General features: G+C 45.2%; 1 protein-coding gene across 1 annotated transcript in view; it reads left to right on the top strand.

Annotated features, from left to right (window-relative positions):
• The window catches only part of C7H6orf163 (chromosome 7 C6orf163 homolog), a 32692-nt gene extending 7821 nt beyond the window's left edge, over positions 1 to 24871 (top strand). Inside the window, 4 exon segments of the mRNA XM_075553754.1 lie at positions 991 to 1085; positions 3689 to 3796; positions 13504 to 13706; positions 24388 to 24871. Of these exon segments, the coding sequence (XP_075409869.1) occupies positions 991 to 1085; positions 3689 to 3796; positions 13504 to 13706; positions 24388 to 24871 (890 nt within the window).
• Positions 24872 to 26406: the final 1535 nt, after the last annotated feature.

Genomic DNA, 26406 nt, shown 5'->3' with positions numbered 1-26406 from the left:
TTCCTCTAACCTCTACAGACTTTTATTTTCTAGTTTGCATTATGTAAATATTATTAGTTGAAAATCCAATGAGATCAGTGACACGCCTTAAATCACTATCCAGTTGAAAGAGCTAAACGCATGAAGACTTCCACACTAAGCCATGGCATGTTGTTGATAGATGCTGTCAAGTTTAATTCAACTCATGGTGACCCCATGTGACAGAAGCTTCATAGGACTTTCTAGTCCCTGGGGCCGTCGTGGGTTGTAAGTTGGGACTGTTAACCACTAGTTCTGCGCTTCAAATGTATCAGCTGTTCCACAGGAAACACGTGAGACTTTGCTCCCTTACAGATGTACAGCCTGGGAAACACGCGGGCAGTTAGACTCTGTCCTTTACGGTCACTGGGAGTCAGAATTGAGGTTTGTGTTCAATGCCTATGGGAATGGATTGCCAGGCCTTTCGCCCAAGGAACCCTTGGGTGGGTTTGATCTGCCAACTGTTGGGTTAGCCACCACGTACTTAATTCTTGCACCATCTTAAAGCACAGCATATGGTGGGTCAAAGAAGGTACCCATCACCACATTTCTGATGGAGACCGCTTCTGATGGAGAGGAGTTGTACGATGCTCTAATACCTCTTCAAAACTGAGTCCCTGTCCTCCTCTGTGTGTGTAAAATGAGCTTCCTTCCTTCAGGGCATTGATTTCATGTAATTCTCTCATTGCTTACTGGGTGGACTGGTGTGTTGAGGGGAACAGCTGACTCCATCCAGATTTAACCGTACTCTGAGTTCACTCCTAACCAATTAGGGAAAAATTTGCCCCTGTTATTTTTACACTTGATCTTAGCCAAAAGGCCGAGAAGTGATTATTGATCATTTTTAAAGAAAATATTCAAGTCTAAAATGATACATCTCTTCCCTAGCCCTTGTTAATAACCTGATGTTGTTGAAAGGAATCTAGGAAATAGGTTGTAGACATCTGTGACCATTTCTCTCCAAATACACAGAGATTGGGGAAAATATTCAGAACAAAGAAGAGAAATTTCAAGAAGCTCTACTCAGACAACACATTGCAAAAGCGGAAGCAGACTTGTGGGTGAAGGTAAGACAAAGGAGAGTCAATTCTGGCTAGAGGGGATGCGCATGTTAACAGGGGTGAAGGGGAAGAAGATATACAACAAGAGGGACATCAGTCAGAAATGCTGAAGGCAGAGGGAGGTACTGGGAGGAGAGCAAGAGTTAAAGACAGCAGAGACAAATACTGTTATATACTCGGTCCTGTAATAGTAGTCAGTGTTGCATAGATACCTGGATCAACAGACATGTAGACTGAATTAGTGTGGGAGAGAGAGTGAGTCCATAGTCTCACAAAAGCATACAGGTTTGATGGAGGATATTTGTAGATATGTATTTACCTTTGCTGGAAATCTGCCCGTGAATATGGTGGTGCATACAGGAGGAAGAGGGATGAAAATGTCTTTGACAGAACCAAGAATCTTGAGACAGTAAGCCAATGGCCTGGAGGTCAGGACCATAGTGTCCGTGGTCACCAAGGTGAGTTAGCCTAACGGAGTCCACAAGACAGTGGTCTACATCCACCTCGGGGGGGGGGGGGTGTGTGTTAAAAGCTGTACCATCTAAGGCACAACTATTGGTCTCTCCCTGTCCAGAGGGAGGAAGAGGAAAGAAAATTGAAGACACATGGACATAATTAGTCCTTTGGACTAATGGACCCTATGAACAGCATTCTCTACAAAACAACCCAGAAGAACTAGATGGTGCCAGCCACCATTGCCAACTGCTCTGAAAGGAATCACATTCCAACATGCTAGAATGAGTGGGAAAAACTGTGGCACAAGACTCACAACCGTGAAAAAGGCCAACCAGGCTTACTGTCTGATAGATGGAACACAGACACTGTGGCTCTTAGTCTGTAAATAAACCCACTTTCAGGATCCACTTTTCAGCCAGACAGGTCTCTGAGGGGACAGAGAGAGTTTCATTCTGTTGTACACAGGGTCTTTATGAATCAGAACATTTGACAAGAGCCCAGACTATGGATTCAGACAGAACTGATTTTGAACTGTGGCTAGCTGTGTGTGGGGCCTGGGCTACTTCCTCAAACTCTGGAGTCTCTGTTTTTGTAATCTGTAAATGAGGAGTAAAAATGCCCACTGCATTGTTGAAATCGTCAGTGAAATATTGTATCCACTGTATGGATGCTTCTGATGGCCTTTATTCTCATTTGATTAACAACTAAAAAATAAGAAGCAGCAGCAGGAAGCAGATATTCTTGTTGACAACCCTTTGTGATTACTTAAACTTTAAGAAAACCATGTGTGCAGTGTTTAATACTCCAGGAATAAGGGTCTGTTTTTTCTAAATGCTTCATCCCTCCCTCTCCTTCACCCATCTCAAAAATACATTCTACCTTACCCATAGGACTGATGAGTGTCTCAGGGCTCACAATGAGATCCCAGACAGCTAACCGAAGTAAACCCTCAATCCTCAACCCACCCTTCTTTTCACTAAAATAAGAATGACACAAATGGGTTGTTAAACAGAAATTCAATTTTTTGCTGAGTGCAATGCAAATTGTGATGTGTAGAACAATGTTGTTTCTCAGTTTCATTATAAAATGCATATCATATAACATAGCACTGGAATTGTCCAGTGTGAGTTTCAGCAAAACTTTACTATGGAAGTATTTTGAAAAGAAAATATATTTCAATACAAAGAGTGATTATATATATATATATATATATATATATATATATATATCTTAGTAGTCATCTGTTTTTGCCAAGAGTAACAAAATTCAAATCAATTGTGAACCATTAGTTATGTGTCTTGATAAGAGAGAATGCCTTTGTGAATGATCTACAATTTGAATACAAATCTCTCTCATGTTCTGTTCTGAACCTTCCCTTCAAATAAAGTAATAAAACATCTTTCTGCAGACCTGTTGCAGGGCATCCAGAATGGTACTCAGGCTCCTGGTTTAGCTCCTGATAGCTTTGTTCATCTTTATACTTGACTGTATGCTCCAGATCCCCTACAGTGAATATAAGTCTACTCCTCATTTTTTGACTATCTTATTGTCTGGTGTATAGCATTTATATTAATGTTAAAGAATCTACTGGTTATTTTACACATTAATAACAATCTGGCAGTGACAAATGCCAAGGTGCCAGGAGAGAGTAGTGCTGGCTGTAATGGGTAAGGGTATGTGTCATTTTGGCTGGGCCATGACTCGCTGGTTTGGCAGTTATGTAATAATGTAATCATCTTCTATTTTGTGATCTGATTTGGTTACCCTCCATTTTTGCATGACACTGATCTTTCCTATAACAAACTGGTCTTTGGGACCTAACCATGTTGTGAGAAATTGTTATATACCATTTTGATTAGCAAGCAAGCAATGACAAGCAGAAAAGAACCAAGCAGCCTTTAGTAAAGCTGCCCGCTCCTTAGCAATATCTGAAGCAGTAGTAGAACCCAAATATGGGGATATGTTAAGCATCTCGGGTAAAAGTAGCTACTTAGCTATGGCAAGTTTTAAATGGGAACAGGACAAGTAATAAGGGTCCTATAGTTGTTTATTTATAGTAAACTTGAAAACGTGATTTACTAATATCCTAAATAGTGATAATTTATTGTACATTCATCATGATGAATTTCCCCCCTCCACCCCCATTTTCAAAGGCCGAGGAACACCAAAAACAAGCCGTGGAAAAAGCACTTGAAGAAGCAAATGAAAAGCACAAAATTGACCTTCTAATTATGGAAGAGGCACATAAAAAAGATCTACAGGTTTTTAAGTGGGCTTTTGTTGTCTTTTAAAAAGTATTTAAGTTAGTGAAAGCCTTAGCAAAGGTTGGTATTTGGAGCCCTGTTGGGGTAGTGATTATGCCTGGGCTACTCACTGCAGGGTCAACAGTTTGAAACCACCAGCCGCTCCACGAGAGAAAGACTGGGCCTTCTACTTCCATAAAGAGTTACGTCTTGGAAACTCGCAACAGCAGTTCCACCCTGTTCTATGAGGTCACTGTGAGCTGGCATTGACTTGACGGCAATCAGTTAGTTAGTTGATGAGGTTGGTGTTGCTGAGGCTCTACCAGTAATCGCATCATCAGAAATTACCTAGATCCCTTAGTAATAAAGACCAGGACCCATCCAAAGGCGATTCCCTATGAGGTAGAGGTCAAATGAACATCTTCTCTCCAACTTCTTTACCATTTCTGACTCTTGCTGGCCACCCATAGCATTCTCTGTTTCCCTGCTGGGTTCAGTAATTTGTTGTATTGGCTATACAGAATTCATAGACTATACTTATTCAGTGATTTATTACGGAAGTAATAGGATACAACTTGAGATCAGGATTAACAAGCTACAAGTTCGGATCAGGATCAGGAAGCATGTAGGCAAACAAACCCCCCTCTCCACCATTCATGCCCACTGTTAGCTCTGCAGGCTCCGCTCAGCCTCCTCTGCACAGGCCTCCTCTTGGTCCTCTCTGGAAAGACCTCTTGGTGCTAGATGCCCCTCTCTCAGCTGTGCACGCCTCTCTGCCATTGACTTGCCACCCTCCGCCTCTTCCCCACTGCTAACTGGCCCAGCTCAGTGCACACCCATGCAGCCAGCACCTCTGCCCGTCACCACCAGCTCTCTCTCTCACACGGTCCCTCCTGGGATTCTCTCTGCCAAGTCCGGCACAAGACTTCTTCCAGGCACCACGCTGTCCTTGGTGCTGCAGCTCCTGATTCATGCGAAAGCTTTTGGGGAGGATCATTTATCGCTCTCTTCCTTTTTCTTTGTGCCTCTCATCTCTTCGTTTTCTTCTTTCTGGCACCTCTGTGGGGTGTGCTAGATATACTCCTATGTGCACACTCGCTGTTAACTTCAAGGCCTGGCCCTCTGCAGTAAATGGGGTGGGGACCCTACTTGGCCTTTTCTGGCTTCTCTATTGCCACAAAGCAAAGGTCAGACTTACTGCCATGGGCCACTCTTCTTCTTTTCTCTTATCTGAAAGCAAGTTTTGTTTACATGAAAAGTTCAACTATATTACATAACATCCACACTGAAGGAGAAAAATAACCAGTTCCACTTCACATGCCATTGGGCAGCTGTTGCCAGTGGGTTGAACCTTCGACAGCTAGTACATCGGTGGAGCATTTGTTCTCTTGTCAAAAGCTTAACTCTAGTCGAATGGTTTGCTCACACTCTGGCGATCTCTGGACATCCCTTACCTAGGATACATTTGGTCAAAAAGGACACGTGACAAGCCAAATAGTCTTATCACCTCACCGGAGGGAAAAAGGCCTCTCCTAAGGTTGGCCCCCTTGTCAGGTGGGAAGGGAGGTATTGGGGGATCTTAAGGAGCAGAGGTTCCCTCTAGAGTACAGCTGTCTCATCCCATCCCCTGCTCTAGGTTCTCTTGAAAGGGTCCAGATGGAGGATGCCATTTCTGAGGGCAGGGGGGCATCTGTCCAGACATAGCCATCTGAGAACTTGAGGCACCGAGCTGATGGAAATGAGGTTATGGTTTCAGATTGGGTTGCTGCCTGGTGCCTGCTACTTGATCTGCTTAAATGAGGGATTTCAAGATTGGACAACATGGCTCTGTTCGGTTTATTGCACAAAGGCGTTACTAGTCCAAGTTAGAGGTGAACCCCAAATGGCTACATTTCACAAGAGTAAGACTGAGAGCACTGCTGTGCAATCCTAAAGCCTTTACCAAACAAAAATATCGGAAATAAAGCTACTGTTTATTGACAGATTCTGCATTTTAGTCTGTCCACTTTAAAAAAATCAGTCTGTACACTTCTGTAGGTGTTGCTTCTAGCTCTCTGATGCTTCTTCACAAAACTCCTCTTTCTTTGATTTATGCCATGTCAAAATGGAAGGTTTGCATCCTTGGCGGATTCAAATAATGTCCCTTTTAAATGTTCTCATTCTTTCTGTGAAATCACCTTCATTGGCTTTAGCCTGGCTTAAAAGACCGACAGAAAGACCAGGCCTTTGAGCCAGCCAATCGTCCCACAATGCTTTTGGCTCCCATCAAACCAAAAGCTGGCTGAGTCATATTCATTTGGCTTAAAACTGAAACTGCAGAGCCACATGGGATCCACAGCTTGAGGAGCTGTCAGTGGTCAATCTGTTGCCATCCGCCCGCAGTTTCTAGACTTCAGCCAGTTTCTTCATTTGGTGAGGTTGATGGTCTTCGTGTTTTGACTCATCTCTGAGATCTTCCTGACTTTCCTTGAAATGCTTTAGCCATGTAGAAACTGCTGGTGTGTGGAGAGGGGGCAGCATTCCCGTCAGCTGGGTGCAAAGCTTCATTGATTTGGGGATATGCCCACTTGAGTCTGATTAAAAATTGGATACTAACCTGACCTCAAAATCATTTTTTATAGCACAAAAGTATCTTTTTTTGTAAAGTACCACAAGGCTGAGACAGTGGATTATGGAGGAGAATCCGCGACTCACTGGCTGACTGCTTGTATCGATGTCCCGCACGACCCAGAACCTTTGCAGCGATATTCTAACTACCGTCTTACAAGCTGTGAGGTTTTAAACTCGTCACGAGGGACAGAGGGGAAATTTCTACTCGTTGCAAGGAAATCCTCACTTAAGTTTCAATGAGCCACAAGCACTTACAACCCACGAACCTTCAGCTGGTTGTCCTCAGCCAGTCGTCTCCACAAGGAACTGGCCTATGTGCTTGTGCTGGTCACCCTGGAGCTGCATCACTTCTCCAGAGTCTGATTTCTCGCCTCTTTCATCAGCGATCCTCTGGGCCTCCCTGCCCTTTCTTTGTTGAGCTCCTAGGTGGAGCTAATCCTTGGTCACAAGAGGAAGCATTGCCCTTACTCCCATCAGCAAAGGGGTCGAAAGACGGGAAGTTCTAGAGAGGGGACGTTTGACTCCCTTTCCTTATGGCCTGAGGAAGGCAGCGGCGGCAGGGGAAGGAGGGTCGGGGCGCAGGGGCTATGGGTACCCCCATTCTAGTTCTCAGTCTTGACTCAACAACGGGCCACGCGTGCTCTATCCTTCTTTGCCGATGCCGACACCTACTGCTGTTCGCCTCTCTGCCGAGTTCAAGAACGCATGGCAATGGCCACCCAGAACTCACAGACAACACTCACGATGAAGGGGGCTTACTGGGGGCGTTAAGAAGTGATCAGAAGGAAGGATACAGCCATCAGTCCGCAGCCATGCCTCTCTGCAGCCAGCCTCTCAGCCTCTGTCTTCCAGGACCAGGAGGCCTGCCTGGGGCTCGTTCTCAAAGTCCATAGGCTCGGCACCGAGTCTCTCCCTACTGCCTCGCCCCTGCCCCCCCAGCACCCCCTTCTCCCTGCCTGTCTTTGAGTCCTCCATCCTGAACACACCGCACGCCTAGCTTCATTGTGCTTTCCAGAATGTTCTTCCCATGCCTCATCATCCTTCAGAACTTCCTAAGGGGAAGCCTGAAGAGGCTGGTCAGACGTTGTCCGTGAAATCCCCTACTGGTTACAGCAGTCATTGCAGTTGTGAAGATTGGGCGGTGTGTGCGGTTATCTAACATCCGACTCTCCCCCTCCCTAAGGGCACACCTGTCTTGTAACTGCTTTGGCCTTGACTCAGGGTTTAAATCGTTGTGGGAAGAATGGAGCAAGCTGTCCTCGTCCTTCCCCTGGGTTTTCTGATTGCATCCAGTCTGGGAATCCACTTCCCGCAGCACGGAGCGGAAAGCTGCGTTCTCCCTCAAGTAGTTCCTTCAGGGCCAGAGGTCAAAAGAGAAGCAGAACGCTCTCTAACCTGTGAGCGGCTCACGCACCCCAGTAAGCTTCCTGGGCAGAGAACTCAGTACCTGAGTTATAAAACCTGGGTGAGTAAAAGGATACCGAAATATGTTCTCCTTTTGTTTGGCTAACAAAGGACAGGGCAGGATGTGGTTCAGGTATGCTGATGCATGCACAGAGGCGGGAAGGCAAGTGGCAGAGGTCCGCCCCACGCTTGACCTCACTTAATGATAATGTCACCAGCCAACAGGCCTAGATTGCTGGCCCAGCTAGCCGTGTGGCAGTCCGTTATTTATTGTTCGAATGGTGAGTAGCTACCATAGTTGAGTTCTGAACTTGGTGAAAACCTCCTTCACCACAGAAGTGGGAGCATTGGTGGTGCAGTTGGTTCCATGTTGGACTGCTAACTGCAAGGTTGGACTTTCAAACCCTTTTGCCACTCTGTGGGAGAGAGTGAGGCTATCCATTCTCATAAAGATCTACAGCCTCAAAAAAAAAATAAAAAGAATTTAGTCTCAGAAATCCTAAGGAGTAATTCTACTCTGTCCTATAGGGTCGCAGAGTCAGAATTAACTCAGCGGAGGTGGGGTTGGTTCTCTGAAGACTTGATGACAGAAATGGGGGATTCATCTCTGGCTCTCAACATGGTGGCATAGTGCTCACTCCTTGCCTCCAAACCAGTCCCTGAGGGTTTGGCTAAGTGGCCCGCCGGCTAACTTCTGTTTCTGTTCAAAGTATGATATAGCATGTCTTAGGCAGGTCTCCTTCCCAGCTGGCAGGTGTCAGTCTGGTCATACTGGTTCCTACAGGCTGGAGAGACTGCTCTGAGTTGATACATAGCCACTCCCCAAGCCTCCCACCATCTTGGTTCTCCTGGCTACTTCCCTGTGCTTCTCCCTGCTGGCCATCTCCCTACCTCCATCACCTCCCTCAGGCTAACAATTATAAAGAAAAACTCAAGGCAGGTGTCTCCAGAGCCCTGACCCCGCCCTGCTACAGCCAGGGTCGTTCTGCTATAAACTATCCACATCCTGCCTTCCTTTCGCCATCTGATTGCACCCCGCATAGCCTTCAGGTGGAACTGATGCACTTAGTGCTGCTGTGGGAAGGAGTCCTAAGAATGTGTAGGCCAAACATTGTAGGGGGATTGGCCTTTCTGAAACTGATGCCTGTGGTTTGAGAGTGTACGCGGAAACCATCTCAGGGGCGTTTCTTGTCTAGGAAGCAGTGATTTGGCTGGAGGGCTGGGCAGACTTGTTATAGCTTCTGTGAGATGGACACATCGGTGGTGCATCTCATAAAGCCAGGGGCTGCCTTTAAATCACCAGCTCGCCCGGAGCTTCACCTGCAGGTTCCTGGGCCTTCTCTGACCTACAGAAACAGAATTGCCAGCAGCATGCTTCACTCATGGCCCAGGTGATCAAAAAAAGTCTGAGATGTCCAATCGACAGCAAGACAAAACCCAAACCAAAAACCCCAAGTTCTTTTAGAAGGTCAAACGATACAGTCTGGTCTGTAGAGACTAGTGAGCATCGTTTTTCTCTCATGTTAGGAGTTTGAGATGTGGCAGAGGCTTGCTATGAGATAAAGCTTAGAGATCTCATCCCAAGGACAGGTAGTGCTTTGAGAACGTTGTTTATATTACCTCATTCAAGGGCAGTAATTTTAAGAAGGGAATGAAAAAGATGGAAGCTAAGATAAAGTAAGAATAAATAAGGTCGGAAGAATACTGAAGTCAGGGTGAATTTAAAACTTAAAACTCGGTGGAAAGTTGGAGGTGCAGGGCAGGGACCACCGATGTTCCCTGGAGCTTTGTATCTGAGAATGCCAACAGGAAAGGTCCCTGAGTCCCTGTGAGTGAAAGGTCGATCAAGTGGGACGCTTACGAGAGGCGTTGTGACGCCCGAGAGGAGCCTCCGGAGCAGGAGACAGTCGGCCACACAGCTCTGGAGTAATCATGGTGGGTTTCTGGAGGCCACTGCTTACAACATCTTGAAATGTGAACTGGGGCACTCGACCCGTGTTCCAGTAAACGTCATTTCATCAGGAAACCCATGGGAGAACTCGCATTTTGAATTCCTTTTGGAGCGTTAAGTATGTATAGGTTTTCTTCTCTACCCCCAAATTCAGGTGCTCCTATAGAACTTTTTGTAACCCCAATGCCCTAAAATAGCGCCAGCACTGTACAAGTAGGGACTGGGAGATACACACATTCAGTCTAGGATGGAAACGAGGTACGCATGGTGGCGTTCTCCAGGAAGGCGCTAGAAGGCGCCCCACTCGCTGCCCGGTGCACGCACCCTCTAGTGCTCACCGCAAGCTTGGTTTTCCCCTCAGTCAGCTGTCTTTCAGTTAGTGAACACGCGTCCTTTAGTAGACCCTCTTTTGCAAAAGCAAAGTGGCGCAAGGTGACCTTTTTGAAAAGCAGTGGATACCTGTATTTCATGATCTCTGTGAGGTCTTTGAAAGGAATTTTGGTTTTGCTAAATCACTACATAAGAGGAAAGGCTACTCTTAAGTGATAGCTTAGAACGCTACAAAAATAAAGGGAGGGGATACAATTTATAGATACAGGATTCATATAGAAATATATTCTTAATGGCAATATTTCACCAAACTGAATTTCAATGACCTAGCAATTCCATCTATTGGGAGTCTAATTGAAAGTCCAGACATAAGTTAAAATGTCCCCTAAGGAGTCAGATAAAGGCCCCTGACTCCAAAATAAAGCCCAGGCTTGTCTAGAGCAGAGCCTCTATTCCCCACTCAGACCTGTGTCAGTTCACTTCACAACCTGAACCTCACTGACTGGGTTGTTGAATTTCCCCAGTTGGAGATACATGAGCTACTGGGTACCAGCATAGGTGGGAAGGGCCCGACTGGCAGCAGTAACGATGAAGAGGCCTCCACTCGATGACCTGGGAAGAACCAAGCCATTCCTAAGAAGCTGCCATCAAATCCCCAAATGAACACTCATCAGAGATCCTTTAAGTCTCGGACAAATTACCCTACAATTGAGCAATTACTGCGTACAAGTCAACATTTTTCCCTCCACACAATAATTCATCTTTGTCCACTGAGCCTGGACCATCACGAAAATGTAACTTGGTTCAGATGTTCTATTTTATGTTAAAGATTGAAGTGTTACATTTTTAGAAATATTTCCATACAAGATCTTCATTATCAGAAAATACATGTTTTTATTATGTAAAGGGAAACCCAGCTAGCACTTATAAGCAGAAAATGTTTTCCAGAAACTAAGATTTTCTGAATATATGAAATGAAGCACTTTGGAGAGATTTTCAAAGTTGACTTCAGTTGTCTGTTTCCTTCTCCAAACCTCCCACTTCCCACTCTTGAACTAGTCAAAGTGAGACGGTAAAAACTTTCCTCCTGAAAGTCTAACTAGCAAATGGAGTTTGCGGGTGGTACAGTTTTAACACTTGGCTGCTAACCAAAAGATTGGAGGCTTGAGCCTATCCGGAGGAAGAAAGGCCTGGTGATCTATTTCCAATTAAAGAAACCATTGCAAAATCCTTGGGGAAAAATCTCATCTGACATACACGGAGAAACCATGAGTCAGACTTAATTCAACAGCAACTACTTGTATCAAGCAAACAGTTTAGTTGTAGAAATGCTTACCTATGGAGCTAAAAGCCTTTTCCCTTTCCCTTGAAACCCCGACTTCTCTCGGCTCTTTCCCGAGCTTCAGCTGCAGAACTTGCTATGGAGACATGGCAGGGCGGCTGGCTTTCTCTGGCGCCACCGCAGAAAGAGGTGGTGACGGGTGAAGGGTGTGCGCCGCCAGGAACGCGCTGTTCTTGTTGATGTTCTTTCCACCCACTGCTGGGTAAGATTGCAGCTATGAAAACAAACAAAAAATGGTAAAGGTGGCATCTTTTAAGACAATGATTTCGAGAATGATAAATAAGTGGATGGGCCTCTTGAAAGCCTATTTCTATCCCTCATTCTTCCATAGATTCACTTTGTGATAGAAGTTGGTTCTATGCTGTTCTCTCGACATCTTCCCTAAAATAGAGGCAACTATTCACCTTTAAATGAACATTTGAAGCTCCTTCAAAACAAAACCCCACTGCCATGGAGTTGATTCCAAACCTGGACCGAATTACCGGATACTCCTTTCAGGCACACATTTCTGTCACAGCACACTGCGCAGCTAGGTCGGGGGTCTCTTCCGCTAGAGAACAGATCACTTGAGCATGTGCTCTTCGTTGCATTGTCTGGGCTGCACCTGCAGAGGGCCTGGCGCGCTGCGGCAGAGTAAGCATTTCCCAGCTGGCAACAGGGTTTTCCTTCGGGGTTGTTTGAGCCTGTTCTCATGAAGTCCTGATGATTTGGCTTAAACCTGTCCATGGTACTTGTAGCCAGGAGCAGGCTAACAGGCCAATTCTGTGTTACTGAGTAGAACTGTTTGGCAGGGGCTTCACGGATGAGATCTTTATAGAAGCAGATTTCCAAGACTTTCTTTCATAGTGCTGCTGGCTGTGTTTGAACCACCAACCTCTAGGTTAGTGCACACCATTTGTGCTATCCCAGAACCTCCACTTGCTTCTGTCCTCTCCGTTAAGAAAGGGCTGCTTAACACAATTGTTAGAGGAAACCAGCCTCTAACAAGCGAAGGGTGACTAGGTGCAATTGTACGATTATCATATATAAAAACCATAGTAAAGTCATAGATGATAGGAAAGATAGGAGAGCATACAATAAAGGATTCAGGCACATTTTATGGTAGCATGCTCACCTCAGCCCCTCTTGATGGTCCATGTGGAACTGGGAAGAGAGACGGAGTCTACTACTGGGGATATTTGTAGGTAGCCATAAGACATGCATATTCAGTAGTTACATATGTCACAAGGTGGGGGGATCTACACTAAGGCCCCTGAGCTCAGAGGTGAGGATCTTAATACGTGTGTTGGGGCAAGGCATGAGGGAGGCTGGGAGGAGATAGCAAGAGGATGTCTGCTTCTGCAGGGAGAGAAAACTCAACCATGCGCTCACTTTAAGACAGCTTAGCTGCTAGGGGAGAATCTGGGCGAATGATATTTAAAACAGGATAATGTATTTGGAATTTATCTCTAACTTAACCAAAGCGGAGGTTTTCCTACTGTGGAGTACTAGCTTTCCAGATTTCCTCTGTATAAGTTAGGGAATATAGTCCTTGTGTGTCAGTTTCCCACAACAAATGAGGAGCTGGGCTGTTTGAAGGCGGGTGGGGTGGCGGGTGGTCTCCTGCCTCTGGAGGAGTGCACACCTGTTTCCCGCATGGGCCTTAGGATCCTTCTTACCTAGGAAACCCAAAGGAGACCCTGTAACTGCTTCTGCCACTTTCCAGGACTGACCTCTTGCGATAGAATTGTATAATCTATTTTAAATCACATATAAAGGTAATACAGCACTATCACTATAAAATATTTTGACAAGGGGTGGGGAGAAGACCATATTATTCTCCCCCAATACAACGGTTTTTTATTTTTGAATATTCCCTTCCAGGATTATCTGCATACATATTCATCAACATAGCTTATGCCTTTTCGGTTGTACTAAACACTGTACCGATGAAGAGTTTTCATGTTGTACAGTTTCCTCCTCAGTTCTCAGTATGAAGAGGGGCATATCCCATCTAGAAGATGAACTATGACTTAAAGGACTTCTTAGTTTGCATTTACTAAATGTCGAAAATTATAATATTGAAACCTATGTTTAATGTTCCCTAAGGATTTGATGGATAAAACCAGATTAGAGGTGCATCAGAGCATGGAAGAGGAAATGAAGAGAGAAAATTTGGCTGCAGAACAGCGCATGGTCCACAGAATCCAGAGGATTATGATGGAGTGCCACAGGGAGAAGGTCCAGGCTGTGCAGGCAGCCCGGGAGGAGGAAAGACGTAAAGCCCAAGAAGAAATCCAGGATCAGAAAAGGTATCCCAGAAAACACATCAGCAAAATTAGTGTTTTGTTTTTATCAGAATGAATTTGGGCAAAGAGATGAGGGTAAGGTAATTTGCCCGGCCTTTGTGTGTTTTGCCTTTTTACTATGGATTACATTTAAAACCTAAAGAGCCCTACTGATGCTGACAGGTAAGCATTGACCTGCCAACCACAAGTTCAGTGGTTCAGACTCATCAGTTACTTGACAGGAAAAAAATGAGGCAATCCGCTTCTGTAAAGCTTTACAGTCTCAGAAGCCCTACAAGTCCCTACAAGTCAGAATAGACTCGATGCCATAGGTTCTACATAACACGCATAGAAAATATACAATGTATTCTAGAATATGTATAAGAATGATTTAAAGATAGAGACCATAAAAGACCAAGGACCCACTGCGCAGTTTAAGAAGGTGAGAATTACCAATGCTTCTAAAGTTGTCGTATGCTCTTCTCCAACGTTATCTCGTCATCAGCTCGACGGCAATGAGCGTGGGTTTGGGTGGCTTATATGTGTGTGCTCATTATCCTCTTACTGACCCCTTAGGACAGAGTAGAAGACCCCATGTGGGTTTCTGAGACTGTAACTCTACTGGCTGGTGGTTTCAAATCACTGACTTGGTGTTGAGTTTACTTTGGAGAATCATAAAGCATTTTGTATAAATCAGATTATATGTAGGTACAGTTTAAGAATACATATGGCCCACGCAGTGGCAGCTAGAACCTTCTTTTCCTTTCTCCCCTCACCTGCCTGCCTGCCTGCCCATAGGAGTCCCTGGGCCCCTCCTCACTCACACCGAGTCTCGTGTTCCCCACCCCTCCAGTCCTTTCATCAAGTTTGAATGGAGACGCTTCAATGATCGCCTTGATTAAACCACTGGAGTAAGATTAGACGGCTTCTGCCATTTACAACAGCTAACTCGGTGTCTGTTTGTTCACCGATGTGCCCCAGGTGCCTTGAAGGGAGTTGGACATGATGGCGGCATTCCTAACATTTGGCCAAGAGGCCTACATCTGTGCCACTTTGCAGCACATCAGATACTAAGTTTAACTTTTGCTCAACTCCAGCATTCTTTCGATCATGTGAAGACTATATATATAGAGAGAGAGAGGGTGGGGGGAGAGATCTAGATAGATCTTTGACTATGAACTATGAACACCACTCTCCTCACATTCCTTCCGCTGGTCAGTGGCAGGCAGTCACCAGAAAGAGTAAGGGACCCGTCAGGTCGCCTGGAAAGGTGGTGGCTGGGTTGGGCTTGTCACAGAAGCGTCTGACCTTCCCTTACGCTACCCTGCTCTGCAGTTGGAGAAGTCACATGAGCTCGCCAGTGTCTCCCTCTTTAATGGGATCAATGCAGTTCCTTGATGCGGCGAATCTGGCACCGAAGCTCTGCCATCATGAAATAAGGGCCCTTCCTTCAGGTGATGTGAGGTTACCAAAGCATGATGGGCTCAAAGCAGCACAGCTGAGCGACCGGGGATAAATTTCAGGTTCTGGAAGAGGTCAAAATCCTGGAGAGAGCAAGCAGAGGAAGGGTGAGGTATATAATGAAGTACATTCATCTTGAGGCGGACCTTAGAGAGAAGAGAGGGACGAGGAAGACCGGCATGAACAAGACAGGAGGTGAGAGATATCATGAGGTGCAGCCCAAGGAAGGCATCATACACACACACTGCTGGAGGTATCTGCACACCCTTCCCACTGGGGCCTCGATCGTTCCCGCAGCCCCAGCTTAGGGGTACCACTAATCCTTCTTCAAACCCAGGAGAAACCGATTCCCTAGTAAAGAATCAGGATATAGTTTCCTTAGACACACGATTGGTAGAACTGGCAGAACTCGTGCTGACAGTCCTGTTGCTCAAGTGAAAAATAGACCAACAGCTTCGTGGGCTAAGCATGCAAGCTGCTGATGGCTTCAATCACTTCATGAGCAAGGAGGGCGCCCAACCAAAACTTCCATAATTTCGAAATTGCCTACGAGGAAATAAAGCACTGCGTTTCACTCTCTTAAGATGGTTTTTATTAGTGGACATACATGAAGTTTGAAGCTGAAAATCAAGTTGAAGTTAGAAAGTGAAAATTCACTTAAGAGCCGAAGAGAAATTTCTCTTTAGATCTGTGAGCAATAAACCGCATGCCGTTTCAACAGCCACCTGAAAACAGTGAGCAAGAGAGCTCAGAGAAGTCCGAGAGGGCGCAGAGGGCAAATCAATTACTCATACAGCTTCTCATTTCCACAGAGCCAGTGGAGTTTGGATATAGATTGGAAATTACTTTTTAATTTAGCAACTTTAGAATTTTTTTAAGAGCATTTTATTCGGGCCTCTTAGAGCTCTTACAACAATCTATACATCAATTGTACTAAGTATATTTTACATGTTTCCATCATTATTTTATAAACATTTATTTTCTACTTGAGCCCTTGTTATCAGCTTCTCTCTCCCCCCCCACCCTTGTGACCCCTTGATAAATTATAAACTCTTATTATTTTCATATCTTAACCCCAGCCTTTGCTAGAATTCATTTTTTAAAAACACCAGGCTAACTCCTATAGATCCATGCGTTTCCGTGACTATAACTCTTGACGGGCGTAGAAAACCTCAACTTTCTCTCACAGAGAGCAGCTGGCCTGTGGATAGCAGCCCATTGAGTAACCACTACATCATGGGCCCCTCCTAGTCACCACACCACTGTGAAAACAATATTGTGAATATGTCAAAGACCATGCATGGCCACATGAAGACAGCGAGGGCAGTCACTACCGCACTGCGTAGGCAAGGACGCAGACTTTCACGTTGCTTTGGAAGGGGCGTAGGAGGTCAGCTGGCTGAGCTGTCACCTTCTGCTCAGCAGTTTTCTGAGTGCTTCTGTGACAGGGCTTCACTGCAGGCTGAGCTGGCTGGCTGAAATGCTGGCCCAGCCCTTGCCATGTTCTTCGTCATGGGGTCCAAAAGATGCTTGGCCTCACCTTCCTTTCCAGCCTGAGCTGCTAGCTCTGCTCTTCATGTACACAGGGCCAGTCCTCAGATATTTCAAGACCGACATTTTCAGTTTGCAAGATGGGGGAATAATACTTTAATCCTTCTTCATAGGATATGATTTCCAAGCCTCCTCTTTGGGAAAAACACAAATAAACATGGGTAGATTGTATAAATTGACAAGAGTTAACCATTTCCTTATACTGACTATTTTTCATGGTGAGTATTTTGACTAAGAAAGGAATCTTTTTGTTCTTTGTTTAGTACAGGTTTTGGGGTTTTTTTAGAGTTTATATTTTTATTTATTATTTTTTAATAAATCATTTTATTGGGGCTCATACAACTCTTATCACAATCCACACATACAACAATTGAGTAAAGTACCCTTATATATTCGTTGCCCTCTTCATTCTCAAAATTCACCTTCCACATGGGTTCCTGGAATCAGCTCTTTTTTTTCCCTTCCCCTCCCTCCCAACTCCCCCCTCTCTCATGAACCCTTAATAGTTTGTAAATTATTATTTTATCTTATCTTACACTGCCCAGCGTCTCCCCTCACCCACTTTCCTGTTGCCCATCCCACATAGAGGAGGTTACATGTAGATCCTCGAGATGGGTTCCCCGTTCTACACTCCCTTCCCTCCCAATGTCGTCACTCTCACCGCTGGTCCTGAGGGATTCATCTGTCCTAGATTCCCTGTGTTTCCAGATCCCTACTGCACCGCTGTGCATCCTCTGGTCTCACCAGGTCTGCAAGGTAGAATTGGGGTCATGATAATTGGGAGGGGAGGAAGCGTTCAAGAACTAGAGGCAGGTTTTGAGTTTCATTGTTGCTACACTGAACCCTGAGTGACTCATCTCCTCCCCACTACCCCTCTGCAAGGAATGTCCAGCTGTCTACAGATGGGCATTGGGTCCCCATCACTCACTCCCCTCATTCACGACATGATTTTTCCCCCCACCTCTGTTGTTTGAAACCTGGTTCCCTTGGCCCTTCATGATCACACATGTTAGTGTGCTGCTTCCATGTGGGCTTTGTTGCTTCTGAGCTAGATGGCCGCTTGTTTACTTTCAAGTCTTTAAGTCCCAAGACGCTATATCTCTCAATAGCCGGGCACCATCAGCCTTCTTCACCACACTTACTTATGCACACATTCGTCTTCAGTGTTTATGTGGGGGAGGTGGGTATCATGGAATGACGGTTTAGCTGAGGAAGGTGCTATTGTATTGAGGGAGTGTGCGCAAGGAGGCCCAATGTCCACCTGCTACCCTACTACTGAGCCTATAAATATATGCACATAGGTCTATTTCCCCCATAATCATACATATATTTACATATGTACATGTCTGTTTAGGTTTCTATGTATGCCCTTTGCCTCCTACTCCTTTCCTCTATTTCCTTACACTTTCCTCCTGTCCCACTACCATGTTCAGCCTTCATTCTGCTTTCAGTAATTCCTCTCAGTTACTTTGCCCCTGGTCACTCCCTATCAGTCCTCCCATCCCCTCCCTCCACTGGTTTTGAACCACTCGCTTTTCCCTTTTCCCTGGATTGGCCAACACCTCCTCCCTTCCCCTACCTCCCACACTCTCATGTCCCTCTGGGACCCTTGATCCCGTTATTTTCTTTTCACATTGTTTGTCCAGCCTATCTTATCTAGGTGGACCTGAAGATATAGTAATATGTGCATACAAATGCGGATGGCTTTGACAGCACCAAAGTGGCACATAAGAACATGGTGTCAACAGCAGCAACACCGACACGCTGACAAACAAAAAAGCCACTGACATACAAAATTTAAAAGAAAAGAAAAAACAAAACAAAAAGACAGCAAAAAAAAAATTCTGTTAGTAGTTCGAGATCTGTTTGTTGGCCTTTGGGAGTGTTTTCCAGATGAGTCTAGTGGGGTGCCACGTCCTGGCCCCAAAGTCCATCCTTTATACTCCCTCGGGACCTCCTTGCTCTGCCCCCCACCCCCCGCTCCATTGCACACCCCCAGTGTTTGCCTCAGTGTGGTGGAGTCAGCTCAGTCGTACATCCCCCACTGTGTCTCAGGTGCTGTCCCAATGAGGGCCGGGGTCAGTGCAGGATGTCGCATCTCGTCGTGGGACTGGCTGTATGGTCCTCTCTGTACATTGGGCCCTTCGAGCCGGGCTATCATCCTCTGAGCTTGGTGGGCCCAGGTGTGCTCCGCTCTATTCTTCCTCCTTCCTTTGCTTCAGCTTCCTTCTGGGTGTGATGTGGTAAGTCAGTTCCTTTCCCACACCAGATGATCTATTTTCATTTTCTGTGGTACTCCCTTTGATTGTGGGGGTCGGGCTAATTCTGTTTGGGTCTGGCGAATGGTCCAGTCTCTGTGTGTTCCTCCGCACTTTACGTTGCCCTCCTGGTTTGGCGTGTCATGGTGGGGTCCGTATGCATGTTCCAGTTCTGTGGGGACACAACCAATACTCCCCCTGAGTGCGTTAGTGCCTGTTCCCCCTGTGCCATCCACTCGGTTTCTCCCCATCAAGAAAGGAATCTTTTTAAGTATAAATTCTTTACAGCTTTTGTGATGCTCTAATTTCACCATTTTAAAGTTTGGGAGTATTTAGCACCACAAAATGTACTAGAGTTTAAACTGTGTTAAGTACTTCCTCATAAGTACTTTTTCACTACCCTACTGGTGTGTGGTGGTTATGTGTTGGGCTACTGACTGCAAGGTCATCAGTTCAAAACCACCAGCCACTCAGAAAAAGAAAGAAACCCAGAGGGGCAGCTCTACCCTGTTCTGTAGGATCGATATGAATCTAAATTGGCTTGATAGCAGTGAGATTGGAGTAAGCATCCATTGGGTTTACTAACCTCATGGGTCAGCAGTTCAAACACACCAGTCCCTCGAGGAAGAAAGATGAGGTTTTCTTCTCCCAACTCAGAAACCCACAGGGGCAGTTCTACTCTTTCATGGGGGTTGCTATTAATCGGATTCAACTCAATGGCAGTGAGGTTTGGTTTGGGAAGCAGAACTATATCTAGGATAGAGCAGATATAGCATGCGCCTTGCTGCCGTTTTATGGGAGACCCCTCTGAACAGTGTTATTAATCTTGTAAGGCCCACTGTCCTTCTCCAAGCAAGATAGACATAGGTATAATGAGGGGACAGGGTAGAGGAAGGCACTTGCCCCAAGTCCAAGTGCAAGTCCACGGGGTGCCAGAGGATGCACCCCACTACATTGGAAGATGCCACAAGTAAGTGAGGTGCCTGACTGGGGCAAGCAACAAGAGAGAGGCAGGCATTTCTGCTGACCACTGCCTGTCATCTTGAAATTGGGGGAGAGGTGCAATTTAGAGATTGTCCTAGGGCACTGTTCCCCTTGTGTTTCCTAGTAGGGGCACCCGCTCAGGGCTTGCCAATTGAGCTCTTTCCCTTAGAGACCTCTGACTGTAAGGGCAGGCTGGGAGATACTGGAAAGAACATTCAAAATACGTCGGACCCTTTTCGTTAGGACAGGTTTAGGCTACAGGGAGTTTAGAGAGGGTTCTCATGGAGGGTAGAGGGCTGGGGTCAAATAAAGGTACATTTGATTTAAATACTAGCTTTACTTGAGGTCCACTGGGTGGGCTGCTCAGTCTGTCGCAGAGATAAAGAGGCTGTGCGTGGGGTGAGGAGAAAGGCAGGGGACCTGGTGTGAAGCCTGTGTGCCTGTGAGAGCTGCGATTCCAGAGCGTGACGCCGGGGGCGCTCAGCCAACCTTTTCTGTAGAGACTGTGGCTGGGCCAAGAGAGAGTCCTTCCAGCTCTGTTCTAAGCTGTGGGCGCCAGAGGTCTCTGTGTGTCAAGGGAGAGAGCCCCTAACAAATCCTCACAGGTCTGGTAGGCGCAATTGTACAGTGATAACAAGTAAAGATTACAGTAAAGTCATAGAGAATAAGAGAGATAGAAGAGAATTTGAAATAATGGAGTCAGACACATTTCATGGTAGCATACTCACCTCGATGGTGGTCCACGTGGAAAGAGATTTATTGCTAACTAAGGCTTATATATCTTTATTGCTAACCATGTCTTCTATATATTTTGGAGACAAGCAAGCCCCTTAATTACAGATAAAGACATATGTCACAGGAAGGGGTTGCACTATAGGTACTATAGTAATGGGAATGGGACCATCTAGGGGTACGCAGGAAATAGGAAAGGGTGGTATTGGGGGTACACATGTGACAAGATGGGAAGATCCTAGATTCAGAGAAGCAGCTTAATTTTGGATGTCACTGAGCCAGTTTGACCTCTTCTCTGGCTCATTATTGAAACCATTAACAGTAGGGTGTGAACCCCACCTAAAGGGACCAGACTGCAGGTTGAGAGCCTTCAGTGAGAAGTAATCCATTGTCCTTAACAGCAGGAAGTGAGCCCCTCTTGTGGTGGGACCAGACAGTAGTCTGGCAAGTGAATGCCTTCAGGGAGGATGTCTCTAAGCATCTGACCCCTACCATGTGCTGGCAAATAGCCTCTAATGCTTGGCATATCATTGGGGGAGAAAAAGCTGGGGGGAAAGTCTCTTTATAAGCCCACATCTGTGAACGCTCAATAGCTCAAGGATTTTATGAAGTATCAGACTAAATCCTGAGGGTGTGGGTGGGTGGCAAGGCCCGCCCAACTCCATCCATGACATCACCCCTACTTAAGGGATCATCATTCTCCAGTGGCCCACAGTGAAAGGCAAGAAGCTGCTTTTTGATAGTCCCCTTTCAGCCTCCTCAGGGTCCTAGCAGTCCTGGTGAGAGCCAGTGCCTTGCACTCACCTACCAGCTGCTCCTGGGGACAAAGATGTGGCCGCTGGTGTCAGTAAAGATCCAACGCTGGAGGGCCTAGGTACCACTTGTGCCCTCTCCTCTGGGTTTGCCTTGAGTGGAAATCAGCTCATTGACCATGGATTAAAGTCTAAAGCCAAACCCATCATCGAGTCAACTCTGACTCATAGTGACACTGCATACGGTTTCTGAGACTGTACATCTTTATGGAAGCAGACAGTCTCATCTGGGTCCCTCCCCTCCCTCCTTGTTAAGTCATACCCAGACTATTACAAAATACAATTGGATGGTTTCTCTACCCTTTACCTCACATCACTAAGATTTATTCAGCCAGTGATACTATGCTAACAAACCTATTATCAATAAGCTTGCTATTGTTAGGTCTCTCTCTCCTGGCTAGATTTCAGCCTCGGTCCTTGGCTCCGCGCGAGAAAGATTTCACGCCGAAACCGGGCTCGTGATCCAAGTGAATTTAATGAGAGTTAAAAGAAGTTTCAGGTTTTACAAGGCACCCATAGGATTCCTTTGACCATGTGGCCTGGCGGAGACTGCCCCAGGTCACGCAAGGATCTCTCTCCTCCCATGAAGAGGACCAGACCACCCAAGCAAGACCCCTCTCCCTCTCGGTCCCTGCCTTTTCAAGGGTTCCCGGGGGAGGCGTGGTGAATGACCCCAGGTTGATCCAATTGACTGAATTGCAGTCACCTGGCCCAGGTGGGCTGCTCCAGGTGTAACGCCCATCTGTGCCCACCAGCAGGAAAATCCAGCTTTCCTATGCTGGCTCTCCTGGGCATGCGTAAATGGACTTCCCAATTACCTAGGCTAAGCTACCTAACACTATTGAAGCTGGTAATGTTTACAAGGATGAGCTCTCCCACCCGCTCAATTGTGTGACCTGAGATAATGACTTAGGGAAATGTCTTCACATGCTGCATGGGAACAATAACAGACAATGAGTACAAAGAGGACCAGCTTCAGTGGTTATTATGAAGATTGGTTGAGATATAACACTGTGAAATGCTTAACACAGTCACGGGGTAGAGTAAATTCATAATAAATGTTAATCTCTGATATTCACAATGGGCATCGTTAATTGTTGGTGGAAAGAAAGAACCGGTAGCAGAGCAGCTGAGGAGCTAAAGATGAGCGATGTGTACCAAGATTCAGAAGGTCTGTCAGGTCTGAGAGTCAATAGGGAAGAACCCAGACAAAATGAGAGAACCACATCGTGGCAATCCGAATATAAAAGACAGGTCTGGAGGAAGACCGTTCTTAGAGTAGCAGGGAGGGAAAGAGGATTGTTCAATAGCTATAGATGTGGAATTCCACATTTGCAGATCGTTTTGTATCTAAAATTGTTGATTATGCTGCTTGGACTAGGCTAACCACAGACATGCCTGGAAGTGTAAGCACAGGGCCTAGGGACCTTTGCTGTGAACTCGAAGTGTGGGTCAGTTTTGCCACTTACTAATTAAGTGATCTTGGGCAAGTTACTAAACTTCTCTGTGCCTCGGTTTCCTCATCAGTAAAATGGACATAATACAATACAACCATCTCATGGAGTTGGTTTAAGAACCATGGAGGTAATACATGTACAGGAGTGCTCCAACCTGTCTGGGTGCCGTTTGATGGGAGGCACTGCTGAAGGGTCTTTATTAATCTGGTAAAGGCCACTGGCCTTCTTCAAGTGAGACAGACATAGGGGTAATGAGGGGACAGGGTAGAGGGAGGTACTTGCCCCGGGCGCAAGTTATATATGTATATAGTTACTGTAAGTAGTGACACACGTTATAACCAGAAGCCTATTATTTCTTACAACAGTGGATTTCAAAATGTGGCCCAAGAACCTGTTGTTTTCCTTTTAGGAGGCTCTCAAAGTCAAAGCTACTTTAAAAATAATACTAAGATGTTGTTTACTCTTGCAATCTCATTTTCTCCAGTATCCAAAAGCAAAACTCACTGCATCGAGTCAATACTGACTCGTAAGACGGGGTAGAACTGACCCTGTGAGTTTCCAAGACTGTAACTATGAAGCAGAGTAGAAAGCCCAGACTGTCTTCCTAGGAACAGCTGATGGTTAGGAACGGCTGACCTTGAGGACTGCAGCCTGGCTCGTAATGACGATGCCTCCACACGTACAGGAGAGTTGTCCAGGGGCTATATAATGCAGATCACAATAGATTATATTTATGCAAAAAATAGATATAGCCTTTTTTTCTACTGAGTCAGACATCAGTTTTGCAACAACAAAACAAAGTGAAATAATGTCACTCTTCTTATAAAATCTTGCTTTGGAAAATCCTTTTTTGATAAAATTTTTTAATGTATGTGATGGATTTATTTTTATCTTACATGAATTAATAAGTATATATATCTCTATATATGGTGTATAAGCATATATCTATATACCTCACTTTCAGTTTAAAATACTGTTAATGTCAATAGATATTACCCATGTAAAAGGAGTCATTTGAGACTGCGTTATTTTAAGAGTAGAAAGGGGACCTGACATTTAGAGACCTGTGAGAGAGTATTGCTCAGAGGAAATTAAGATTAGAGCTCAGCTGTCTCCTCTCTAGCTAAATTTACATAAAGACATACTTCCCATAGGGGGTTGGTACTCTGACTGTATTTCTTGAATTTTAAGCACACTAGCCTTTTGTTTTTCTGGTCAAGGTGGCCGCAGATCCCCAACTTTGCTATCAGACACTCAGACTAGTATTTTCTCTGTAGTCCACAGTTGAGGGTTGATTGCTAGCTAATGCAATCCAAGACTCACTGTGCCAGCCTGTGTCTGATTGCTCATCTCCACAATGCAGTGGTTCCTCGATCTGTGCTTAAGGATGACTCATTCTGTTTTTAGGAACGAAACTATCTAATTTGTAAACTTATATTATCATTTGCAGAAAGGCCATGGAGGAACTTATGAGTTCCGGTGTGTCTATGGTTCAGGATAAGAAGAAGAGTGTAGAACACCTGATAAAGGAAAAAGAACAAAAATTGAGTGCCTACTATGGTATAGCTCAGAGGCAGAAGCAAGAAGAAGTTCAGGAAGTACTTCAAGAAGCCAAGAAATCACATCAAATCACCCTTGGGAATGTGATGGATAAACTGGTGAACACCGAAGGGGAGCTACTGTCCATAGCAAAACAACTGGGAATCATGACAAATTGGAAAGATTTTCTGGAGGAGGAGTTACAGGAGACCAGGGCAGCATTTCAAAAATACATCAATTACACTTTTCCCAATCTTTCTCCAGGGCATGCTGATTTTATTCTGCCAGAAAGAAAGAAAACACCGTCCAACCTGGTTATTAACAAGAACAATTCTTAACTAGAAGTCCTCACCTGGAATAGCACTACAAAAGATATCATTCCAAAGACCAAATAAATTCACTCAAACATTATTTTCTTTATCCCCATTTAAGTGCAGTGTATCATTGCGTTGTCAGAGTTTGGGTGGAAAAGCAAAGTATTCCAAAGTGCATGACCCCCATACTCAGGGCACTGACTTTGGAGGTTGCTGTGATGGGGCAGGCCAGGAGAGGGCATGGGGCAGTGGGCTGAACTATTGATTCTCTGGTCATGGTGACATGGAGGTTGGTGGTCTATGGGGCGGGGGCAGGAAGGTCGGGAGAAGTGGGTCAGAGGGGTGCTACTGGAGGACCTGACTGGTGGTTTGGACTATTGAAGGCAAAGTTGATGGTCTGAAATGTAAAGCTCCACCTAGCTTGCAATTTTTTAAAAAGTTTAAAATAAAAAGCACCTTCCAGGCTCTAGTGAGCTCCACATCTAACCGAGGAGATTCAGCAGTGAGCAGGGTCAGAACTGCATAGGAGGAGAAAAGTTGTGTGGGAAGAATCTAAACAACTTCTGGATCTGGCTGTATTGAATTCTACTCCACACACGTAACAATTTTAGTGTTTGTGGCGGTCAAGAGCAAGCAAAGGGATGTGTGCTTATATTACAACCACTGTGGAGAAGTGTGCTGAGATATTTGGGGTGTGGAGATTATTGCTTTTCAAACTTCAATGGTATTATAGATCAAATACCTTTCCCCCTGCAGTTCAGTAGGGCCAAATTTACTCTTGAGACCCCCGTATAAAATAATATACAAAGAGCACTGACAGTGCCAATTGTGAAGGAAAAAATAGGTCTCAGATTCCCTATCTTCAGGAAAAGATTCCCTCCTGACATTTATACCCAAACCCAAGAGTGCCTTGAACTCATCTCTTTTGGGTCAAAATGCAGAAACTTTTAATTACTGCAATACTCAGGACCAACCCAATTCAACATCTACTGAACTGAAGAAGCCCAAGCCATAAATATGTTTCTAACAATGTATCCTCTATAGTACAACAACTTCAAATTATTAATTACTGAACTATATAGGTGTTTAAAAATGTACAACTTAGATGCAGTTTTCAGCACTGCTATAGTTTATTGTGCCAGCCTGGCCGATAAACACAAGTAGGATTAACTGAAGGGCAGAGGGATAAATGGCTCGGTGAGCCTCACCTTGGTTGTTCTGTGCCTCAGTTTAAAGGGGTACACTACCTGTGGGATGCCTAGCCTGTGGACTGTGTCGCTGTAAGTTGAGGCCCCTTTAAGCCCACACGATTGGAATGTTCATATCTGGAGCTGGGGACTGACAGTTGATGACAGTTGGGGACCTGCCTTGCTGTTTGCTGCCTGGGTATATATAGCTCAGCTCTCTCTACAGAAGGGGACTGGCACCTGGCAGCTCTCAAGCCTTAAAGGACTGCTAGTGTCTCACTGCTTTATAATTTAAATGTTACTTTCTTGTATTATCTATCTGTACATTATTTAACAGTTTATTTCTTGAATTATATATCTATCTTTATAAATATATTTATATATAATTACTAGCAATCTGGTTTGTCTCTCTAGAGAACCCTGTCCAAT

This window comes from Tenrec ecaudatus, chromosome 7 (genome assembly GCF_050624435.1).
Source record: "Tenrec ecaudatus isolate mTenEca1 chromosome 7, mTenEca1.hap1, whole genome shotgun sequence".
Taxonomy (NCBI): domain Eukaryota; kingdom Metazoa; phylum Chordata; class Mammalia; order Afrosoricida; family Tenrecidae; genus Tenrec; species Tenrec ecaudatus.
Note: the sequence above shows the minus strand (reverse complement) of the source record. Positions and strands in the feature narration are given on the sequence as shown.